This window comes from Salvelinus fontinalis, chromosome 2, assembly GCF_029448725.1.
Source record: "Salvelinus fontinalis isolate EN_2023a chromosome 2, ASM2944872v1, whole genome shotgun sequence".
Classification (NCBI taxonomy): domain Eukaryota; kingdom Metazoa; phylum Chordata; class Actinopteri; order Salmoniformes; family Salmonidae; genus Salvelinus; species Salvelinus fontinalis.
In genome coordinates, this window is record NC_074666.1 from 32,653,392 (window position 1) to 32,664,521 (window position 11,130).

General features: G+C 40.2%; 1 protein-coding gene across 3 annotated transcripts in view; it reads right to left on the reverse strand.

Annotated features, from left to right (window-relative positions):
- Nucleotides 1-10,686, reverse strand: part of LOC129817003 (protein POF1B-like) — a 32,063-nt gene extending 21,377 nt beyond the window's left edge. The window contains exons 1-2 of one of the 3 annotated variants that reach the window (XM_055871995.1): nucleotides 10,023-10,686; nucleotides 7,652-7,780 (exon numbers count right to left, since the gene is read on the reverse strand). In XM_055871995.1, coding sequence (XP_055727970.1) covers nucleotides 7,652-7,780; nucleotides 10,023-10,400 — 507 coding nt within the window. In that variant the 5' untranslated portion in view covers nucleotides 10,401-10,686. The remainder of the gene's footprint in view (nucleotides 1-7,651; nucleotides 7,781-10,022) is intronic. The other 2 variants (XM_055871997.1, XM_055872001.1) reach the window with 2 other exon arrangements.
- Between the last annotated feature and the right edge of the window lie 444 nt (nucleotides 10,687-11,130).

The window sequence follows — 11,130 nt, forward strand, 5'->3', positions numbered from 1 at the left end:
CTTGTTAAATAAAGGTTAAATAAAAAAAATAAAAAATATTATTATGACATGTACTGTACTATGTGATGAGTGACAAGGGGTTATTAATAAGGGGCTTTTTAATGTGGAGAGATACGTGATAGTTTGGCTTACTCGCTCCTGCCTGCACTGCTGTGTTTTGGGTATAATCACCCGTGTGGAGGAAGAGTGTCCTTGAACCTTGCCTGGCTCCTGGTTGGGTGTGTCTGATATGGAAACATTCCAGGGATTGTTCCAGTGAAAGAGAGGTAGTTGGTAGAGGTTATGGGGACAGGCTTGGCCCTGAAGCTGGCTGCCACTCAACCGGTTTGGAGAACAGAGCAACACCTGAGGCAAGAAGCAACAGGCTCTGTAAACACTTTATGCTGCTGCCCCTCCATAGCACGGAGTTAAACTTATATGGATACAACTGAACTGGGCATGCATAACTAAGTTCAAGCACAATGGTGAGGTTAGCTATACCCTGAGTGAAACTTTTCTATATCTATACAAATACACATAGGTTACCAGACAGTAAGGTCAAGATACTCTATGAGTCAAACCTAAAGATTTTAATTTGATAACCCTGTTGCAGGAGAATGTTCATGCAATGCTTGTTTATACGTGTAGTGTATTTGAAGTTTAAAAAGGCTTCTGAAGTTTGTAATTTCCACTTTGAAACGTCAGACTTGATTTTCCCTTAATGAAAATGTCCATATAATCCACATAATAATTCACATTTCCTGTTACTGCAGGATCCTTTTTCAGCTGTAGCAAACTGGCTTAAATTAAGATACTACATTTGTATCTGTTTCCATATAGTTAAACCTATAGTACCAGTCAAAGGTTTGGACACACTTACTCATTCAAGGGTTTTTCTTTATATTTACTATTTTATACATTGTAGAATAATAGTGACGACATCAAAACTATGAAATAACACATATGGAATCATGTCGTAACCAAAAAAAGTGTTAACTTAAAGTTGCCACCCTTTGCCTTGATAACAGCTTTGCACACTCTTGGCATTCTCTCAACCAGCTTCATGAGGTAGTCACCTGGAATGCATTGCAATTAACAGGTGTGCCTTGTTAAGCGTTAAAAATTCATGTGAGGCAACCAGCTGTGTTGTGACAAGGTAGGGGTAGTATACAGAAGATAGCCCTATTTGGTAAAAGACCAAGTCCATATTATGGCAAGAACAGCTCAAATAAGCAAAGAGAAACGACAGTCCATCATTACTTTAAGAAGGTAAGTCAATGCAGAACATTTCAAGAACATTTCAAGAACTTCAACAAGCTTCCCACAGTAAGTTGGGTGAATTTTGGCCCATCCCTCCTGACAGAGCTGGTGTAACTGAGTCAGGTTGTAGGCCTCCTTGCTCGCACACGCTTTTTCAGTTCAGCCCACACATTTTCTATAGGATTGAGGTCAGGGCTTTGTGATGGCCACTCCAATACCTTGACTTGTTGTCCTTAAGCCATTTTGCCACAACTTTGAAAGTATGCTTGGGGTCATTGTCCATTTGGAAGACCCATTTGCGACCAAGCTTTAACTTCCTGACTGATGTCTTGAGATGTTGCTTCAATATATCCACATAATTTTCCTTCCTCATGATGCAATTTATTTTGTGAAGTGCACCAGTCCCTCCTGCAGCAAAGCACCCCCACAACATGATTCTGCCACCCCCGTGCTTCACGGTTGGGATGGTGTTCTTCGGCTTGCAAACCTCCCCCTTTTCCCCCCAAACATAACGATGGTCATTATGGCCAAACAGTTTCATCAGACCAGAGGACATTTCTCCAAAAAGTACAATCTTTGTCCCAATGTGCAGTTGCAAACCATAGTCTGGATTTTTTATGGCGGTTTTGGAGCAGTGGCTTCTTCCTTGGTGAGTGGCCTTTCAGGTTATGTTGATATAGGTCTCGTTTTACCGTGGATATAGATACTTTTGTACCTGTTTCCTCCAGCATCTTCCCAAGGTCCTTTGCTGTTGTTCTGGGATTGATTTGCACTTTTCGCACCAAAGTACATTTATCTCAGAATGCGTCTCCTTCCCGAGTGGTATGACGGCTGCGTGGTCCCATGGTGTTTATACTTGCATACTATTGTTTGTACAGATGAACGTGGTACCTTCAGGCGTTTGGAAATTGCTCCCAAGGACGAACCAGACTTGTGGAGGTCTACAATTTTTTTTCTGAGATCTTGGCTGATTTCTTTTCCCCCCTCATGTTGTCAAGCAAAGAGGCACTGAGTTTGAAGGTAGGCCTTGAAATACATCCACAGGTACACCTCCAATTGACTCAAATGATGTAAATTAGCCTATCAGAAGATTCTAAAGCCATGACATAATTTTCTGGAATTTCCCAAGCTGTTTAAAAGAACAGTCAACTTAGTGTATGTAAACTTCTGACCCACTGGAATTGTGATACAGTGAATTATAAGTGAAATAATCTGTCTGTAAACAATTGTTGGAAAAATGACTTGTGTCATGTACAAAGTAGATGTCCTAAACGACTTGCCAAAACTATAGCTTGTTAACAAGACATTTGTGGAGCGGTTGAAAAACTAATTTTAATGACTCCAACCCAAGTGTATGTAAACTTCCGACTTCAACTATACATGCTTCCATATATATTATTTCATATTTTTGATGTCTTCACTATTATTTTACAATGTAGAAAATAGTAAAATAAAGAAAAACCCTTGAATGAGTAGGTGTGTCCAAACTTTCACTGGTACTGTATATCTGTGTCCAAGTGAACCAGGGCACCAGTGTAGGGGTTATGCTGACCTCAGGCTGTAGAATGTGTATTGGAGAAGGAGAGTTCAACTATGAGTTAATGGTATAGGAGAGAAAACTATAGGGTAATGGTATAGGAGGGTGAGAGTGATAGTAAAGCAGGAGAAAGTGGGAAAGCAGGGAGAAGCAGATAAAAGAGAATGAGAAAAATAAAGGTGTTAGCTGAGCTATAGATATTGTGCTAGAAGAATGCAGAAACAAACAAGCCCTTCTCTTTTACATTCTTATCTTACTATGTTGTATTGCATGCACATGGGCTATATCATTAGGATGTTGGCTGTGAGTCAAGACAACATGTCATTATGAGCTGAATATGCTTATCCTTTTCATAGTTAATTAACAACCAGCTCTGAAGGATTGCTGTTAGGAGATTGCCCAACCAAGTCAAAGTATTTTAAGGGCAATTCCACAGCAGCTTAGTCCAAAGATATTTTTAGGTATCACAGAATGTTCTGGCAATTCTCACTTCATTGGGAGGAAGGATGTTTAACATGATTTTTACATTTGTATCACAACCCATTTTTTGAGAAAATCATGATGATAGTGACCATTTTAGGCCCCTTTTAGACCTATACATGCCTCCTGTAAGGCCCTATGATCTATGAACCGTACATGATACAGACAAAACCTTGGTGTCATACTCCTAACAGTGTGCTATAAAATATGTATGGCTATATTCTGAAATAAACATTTTCACATTAAATTTGATTATTAACATCTCAAAAAAAACCTTTTTGATTTAGCTAATTTTTTAGAACAATACAGTCTTAAAACACATCACATTTCCAGAGTGGCTCTCTGCTCCTTCTGAAGAAATTATACATTTTATACATAGAAATTGACATTAACCTGTAGGATTGCGCATTTAGCAAATCACCATCTGAGGGAGTTCTCATTCATGTGTAAAATTGTATTTTAGAATGTAGCGATGCTCCATATTTTAGAGCACACTGTTAGGAGGTGTTGTCTGTATAATGTATAGTTCATGGATCATTGGGTCTTACATGAGGCCTGTATGGCTCTAAATAAGGCCTAAAATTGTCACTTTAATCATGATTTTCTCAAAAATGGTTTGTGTTACAAATGTAAAAGCATATTAAACATCCTTCCTCCCAATTAAGTTTCTATGTGAGAACTGACAGATTAATCTGAGATATCAAACATATTTCCAGGCTATGCTAGCTTGGAATTGCCCTTAAAATACCTACTACACTGTACACATCCATCCAGCTGAACCAGCTTCCCCTCTCTGGGGGGAGTAGGATATTACTAAACACAGACATTCTATAGTCACTGATCAGACCCTATTTCAAATTCCTCCATTTTCTTAAGAAAGCCCTTATAAACCCAGACAGACTCATTTATCTAGAGTGAAAAGCACACTTGTATCTGGTTTGTATCACATACAATTTGATCTAAGTAAAAATGTGATCCTTTCAAACAAATGTATTTTTGGATAGAATCTGAGACAGCAATCTCCTTGAACTATCTATACATCTGTAATCTAAAACTTGAAGGCAATACATAATGATGGCTCCACCTGGAAGTATGTCCAGTCCTTCTAGACGGTATTGCCTTATCCACAAAGGCCCTCTGTGTCCATGTGAATACTGATGTAGGTCAGGACAGGAGTATGAACCAGGGCCCAGGGCATCAGTGTTACACTGTAACAGCAGAGTTTGGGGTATTGTGACACTGCCTGTGTAGAGGGGGAGGGAGTGTTAGCTTTCTAACAGTCTGACCATTTGACACTGGAGGGACCTCACAGGAATGTGAAGGCATAAGATAAACAATAACGAGGACATTTGCAAATAAAACTGAGGTCTGTTTGGTCATACACAAACACACAAACTCGCACACGCACACACAGGCACACACGCACAGCACTCAACACATAAAACACAGAACCAAAATGATCAGCAAACCATTTTACTGTGTACAGGCCTGTAACCACTAGTTATTGAGTAATTAACTACATGTATGTACCTTGTGCTCCCAATCTTCATCATCAAGGGCAGCAGTGTGCCAATAAAATGCCAAGCCCAGTCATTATCATCGCTGGGCTGTTAGTGTATCGTGGGAACACAGACCAGAGACTGAAAGAACCTGTCTAGATCCAAATGGCAATTAAACTGGCTGCTGCCTATATACAAAAAACAAGTTTGACATAGAAACATTTAGAGTCCGACCGATATATCGGTTCATGATCGCCGATATTGGCCTTTTACCGCTATATCAGTATCGGCCGTTAATTCAACAGATATTCAATAAATAGGTTGAAAAAAGAGAATGTCATGCTTATCTGAACACTTGCGGCCATTCTCATGATGTGTCATTATTGTCACAATGTATGAAATCAACATTTGAAGCATAGTTATTGGACAATTGCTCTTTTGGATGGAAATGTATAAGAATTCAGTGTGGAAAAATTACAACATTTCATTTCCCCGCAGTCAAACAGTATAATTGACAGATATATCGGTATCTGTAAGTTTTGTCCCCCCCAAAAATCGGAATTGGTATCTGTAGGCTACACCCAATTAAGCACGGACCAACACTGATATCTTTTGGACATCTTTTTTTGGTCCTGTCTCGTCCGGCTCTCTTTTTTTGGTGCGGTCCGGACTGGCCTTGAACCAATCATTGACGTCCATGTTTGGTTTGGATTTGGTCCGGTCTGGACCAGCCTTGATTTGGGCCAAATATAGACATCAATGTTTGGTTCAGATTTGGTATGGTCTGGACCAGCGTTGATTTGTAACTATTTGTATCTATAACTGACATCTTATCAACTTTCATTCAGAACCGATAATGAACCTAATTTCAACGTCCGGGAAATAAGTATTTTAACCTTTCATTCAGAAGCTAAAATGAACCTAACTTCAACGTTGCAAAAAAACGTATTATAGACGTCTTTTCAACATAATTTTGCTTACTGGGACTAGTGTAGATTTGCAGGGTTTAGAAGGGCTGCAATTATTTTTGCCTCGCCTAGGGCGGCAGAGTGGCCAGGATCGGGCCTGCACAAAGTAATCTAACTTGGGAGTGAGAGAAAGTTCCTGTGTGTACAGCCGTCTACTAACTTGCCTACATTTTCCATAGTCATGCAAGCAGAAGATTAGAAGATAAGTGATTATCTTAGTCCCTCAGGGCAACAAAGCTGACTGAAATTTGTTTTGACACATCACTTTAAATCCCAAAATCTTTATAGGGGGAAACTAACATTCACGTTAGAGTGCTGTGGTCTTTCCTTAGTGTGAAGAAAGTAAGAAACCTAGAATTGTGTCTTTCAACCTCACCTCTTCCAGATACAATAGCACACATAGGTGTGGTGTGGTTAGGAACAAGCTGGATCAGTCCTCCCTTCACAATGTACCTGACAATCACTAGTGATTAATGGATATGTTCTATGTGATTCAGTGAGAAAGGAAACTGAATCCCTGAATAACGCTAAGTCTATGGCTGTACGCCCTGAAGCGTCTTGGTCTTGGAATGAATTAATGCTTCATTTCATTCTTAAAATATGTTGAATGCAAGCCTGAACAACATAGGCATGTCACAACACAAAGTGAGATGACAATAACCTAGAACAACTTAAACAAAGACAATATGCTAATAACTCCTCAGACGCTCAGTATGCCTCTTCAAGTGGCTAAAAAGATATTCTCGGTCAGACAAAATCTACACATTAACACACACACATGTACTCACACACTCAGTCACACACACTTTGACATGACCCAAGTATGCCGTGATGATTATTTGACAAAACAATACTGAACAGCAATAAGCCAGTTAATGTGCAGCCAGCAAATTGAGATGAAAGCCAGGTGATAACAACACCACACATGAATAAAGTCTCTGTTCTGACAACAGCTATCATCATGGCATCTCTGGTCTGATCAAAAAGAGCTGCCGCCTCTGACCACAGCAAAGGCTTCTTGGTAACAGGGTGGCATGCCGCACCCTAACCTGGCCCCACGCATAGCGTTGCATAAGACTAGGGACAACGCTGATGAACAAAGTTCAGCTGTAATACTGTTAGTGTTCTCTATTCATAAAACCAACTGTATCGAAAAGGCCAAACTTTAGTCAAAGGTGTGTGTGTGATTGGCTCATTGTTCTGGTAAAGGCATGTTAAAAGCTCCAAAGCCACCACTAGGTCAAACTAGGCCAAGCTTAAGTGCTCAATACAATGACCGCACCATTAGGTAATTACCATAGTTCCATAAAAGTTCTTTGAGAAACAGCTGTGAACAGGGTCAAGGGTCATACACGGTCAATAGACCTGACTCCAGAAATAAAGGTCCAGGCAGACAAATATATTCCAGGACTGCTGTGTGTGTGTGTTAGCTCTCAGCATTATTTACAGTGTGCTTGCATGACTACTTGCATGAATAATTGACTTACGTGCAGTGCTGTACACCCACACTGTGAAAACAAAAGATGTTGATTCAACATACAATTGTAAGGCAACCAGCTGCCATTGAGAGTTTGCTCAAAAAAATGTTCAAACAAACTTTTTGTTGTGAGTTTCCTCAACATATTTTTTGTTGAGCAAACTCACAATCCTATCGCAGCTGGTTTCCTTACAATTGTATTTTGAATAAAAATAAAATGTGTGCATGTCAGGTCTTGCGTGTGTAAGTGCATATTTGTGTGTGTGCCCTGTGCAGGTGTGTGTGTGTGTGTGTGTGTGTGTGTGTGTGTGTGTGTGCATGTGTAATTAGATGCTTTCATGTGCACTAAACAGGTTTGCATGTAGGAAGGTGTATGTGTGTGTGTCTCTTGTGTGAAGAGCAGTACGCAAGTAAATTCGATGTGTGTGCAGGTGTGTATAGTCCCTCTCACCACCACCTCCTCCTCCTCCTCTTCTTCCTCCTCCTCTTCCTCCTCCTCCTCCTCTCCGACACCAGGCTCAGGGCTCTTGATGGAGCTAGACGTCTGGCTGAAGACAGAAGGAGTTTTCCCATCGATACTCTGAAGGAAGCAAAAAAAACAGGCACAGGGTCATTAAGAGTATAGGTTGTAGAATATTACTGGTAGCACTTAATATGTTATTTGTGTTACACATCAAATTTCTAAGAAGGAAAAATACTTGTATTTCTGTGGCACTGGTTTGATGATGAACCTGAAAGTTCAACGAGAAACACTGCTGCAGATTAGAGTGATGACTGGGGCTGCTGAATCAGAGGGGTGTAAGAAGTTGATTTATTATTTCGTTGTAATAAGGTGTGACGGCTGGTTTAAACTTGACTAGGTGTGGCTCCATAACAGGAGTACCCTGTGGGATCCAAGCAAAGACAAGCATTCAGGAAAGCATGCTTCTTTCATCGGTGTGCTTTTCTCAGGCTCAGAGATGCATTTTCAGGCTGGAAGTATAAAGGAGGCTCAAATGTGAAACATACGTTAGTTTGCAATTTTGAAAATTGCGTAAAACTGGCATACTGGCATTTTCCAGACCTACGACAGGTTCGGCAATTTACCTGTCTAACATCAGCGGTCTTGTGCTGAGGTGAGAGAGGCGGAAATATGAGGTGTGTCCTTAAAAACATGCACCAATATGCCAATTTCAATGAGAGCAACCAAAGATATTTAAGACCGACCAAAAGCTGGTCTTAGGGGTAGGCCTGCCTAATGCAATTGGTTATGGCATTGATTTTACCAGCTGAGGCACAAACAGTCTTATGTAGGCCTACATCACCAATGTTTTATGAAAATATCACAAACAGCAAAATAGTCAACAGACATTGTTTTTTATTTATTTATATTGGACAGGATTTTTGTCCAGCTTCTCTGAAATGTTTAGACTCATTATGTGCAATGCCCATTCCATGAAAGGTGTCAGTGACTATAGGAAGCTTGTTTAGGAACATCAAGTAATTTAAAAATAATTTATCATTTTGATTTGAAAAAAAACTCTTCCACTTTCCTCTGTTGGACCGAACTGTCAAATCGCGACAATTGTCTGTCCATGGTGCTGAATCCGCTTGTAGGTTATATTGCCTGTTTGTTTGTTTACCTTTCACGTGGCAAAGTCACTACTGGCCATATCGACAGCGATGGTATGCTATAGCTATATATATATATTTGGAAGCAGTAACAGTGAGTGGAGAGTCCCCCTTTCTCTTTATATTGGATCTTTTTCCGGGTCCTGTGAAAAGTTTGAATGTGTGTAAAAACCTCCATAGTCTACGTTGTCTTTTAGGCCTAATATTATATGCCCACGGGGGGAAATGATGGTGCCTCTAACTGTATTTAGACATAGCCTATTTAAAACAAGTTGTTGTTATGTTTTATTAGAATTATTCACTGTCTTTCAAGGTCTAATTAATAGTGAATGTAATCTTGCTTATTGACAACATTTGGCATGTCCATGGCTCAGACATTATGCATTTTACAGTCGGCCTATATCAGTGCGAATGATATTCTAACAATATATTTCCATATTAAAGCCATGCAATTAATGTTCAAAAATATGTTAAACATATTTAGCAAATTAGGGATAGGCCTACATTTTGTTATTCTGTTTCTGTAGGCTATTTAGACTCTATATTGGAATAACATTCAAATTGGAGTGAATGACAACGCAATACATAAAAGACCATAAATGCACAACTTGAACAAACCACATATTTAGCCATGGAGCACTTTTTGATTGGCCAGTGAGTGGCCAAGCCTCTACAAACCTTCAACTTGTTTATTCATCAAAACCCAGACGTTTCCCGCCACCACCAGCTACTCGCCCATAATTCTGGTTGTGAAAATAGCAAAAATATTTCTGACACACCCCTAGGGCTACCACCAAAGCTTAGATTTACCATTGCATTAGGTTTGTTCAAATGAAGCCCTCAGGGTTATACTGGAGCAAAATGTTGTTCCTTTAGCCAACAGCCAAATCACTCTCACAAGCAAGCATGTGGCTTTTTTCTGTACAGTATCAAAGAAAGAATGAATGGTGTAAATACAATGCACTGGGCAGAGTATGATATACCTGTCATGTCGACCTGCACTGACAAATTGTTCTCTTATTTGCACATGTATGGATTTTCTACTGAGCCCCAAAGATCATCAGTAAGATGATGCCCAAGTGTAAACAGTTCTTTACATTCTTAAAATAAATGATATACAAATATTATAAATGTTAAACTCGTACTCTTTTAGGCATTAACCCCATCACTCTCAATCACACACATCATACAGTGTGTTGTAATAAACTCACCTCTACATGTTGTTGTCGGTAGAGGTCCGATTCTTCCAAACTACTCACGCTGACCCTCTGCATACTCTGCAAATATACAGGTGACACCATTTGCTGCATAACCTGAGGGGCCTGGTTGACCAGTACGTACTGCATCTGCTGCTGCGGCATCATCTGCTGCTGCGGCATCATCATCTGCTGCTGCTGCATCTGCTGCTGTACGGGCATCAGGTAGCGCACGGTCTCGTAGCCATTACCGATACCATACTGTACCGGAGCAGGCGAAACACTCATAGTTCTGTAACCGTCGATGTACTGGCCCGAGGATAGAACTGTGGTGGCCGGGTCCGACGAGAGGTTGACGGTCCTGTATGATGTGGAGGTATTGTGAATAGACATCTTGCTGCGAAGAATTACGCCCAGACAGAAACTTTGAAAACGGTTATTTACCAAGTTTATCCACAAAGTGGCCTTGTTAGACCATGTGTGCTCGCATGCGACCTTTTTTATCGAAGACAATCGAATAGCCTACTTCATGAAAAATAGTTGCAGAGTGAAGGCTAAATCAAATAAGTCCAGTCCTTATGTCCCTATGAAACGCTGAACTTCCTTGAAAGAGAAAGTGATTTGCATAATAGACTACGCAACTAAAGCGTTGGGGGGCGGCGATCTATGCAAATGACTTGCTGACATAGTGTGCTTCGTTCTCAAATCAGATGGAATATCGCCTACCTTGAATGGGCGGGAAAATGTAATGTGGGAGGCAACCAACATATACAATACAGGGCAGGCCACAGATACACTGTATAAAATTGTAATCTGTATGATAGTTCCAGGTGTTGACCTGTAGGCTACTACAGCCTGCGGAGGTGCGTTCGATTTTTGGAAATCGTGCCTTATATATATATATAGAATGCATAGTCTATTTTGACCTGTGGTACAGTGAGACAATTCTTGTGTGCACATTCTAAAATCAGGTAATTTCCTTCTTACTTGGTTATTCAACTGTCCACCCTTGTGTTCGGTGCTTAAAAATAATGATAAACTGGGTGGTTCGAGCCCTGAATACTGATTGGCTGACAACCACGCTGTTTATTATCTATGCATAATCACTTCACCCCTATCTACA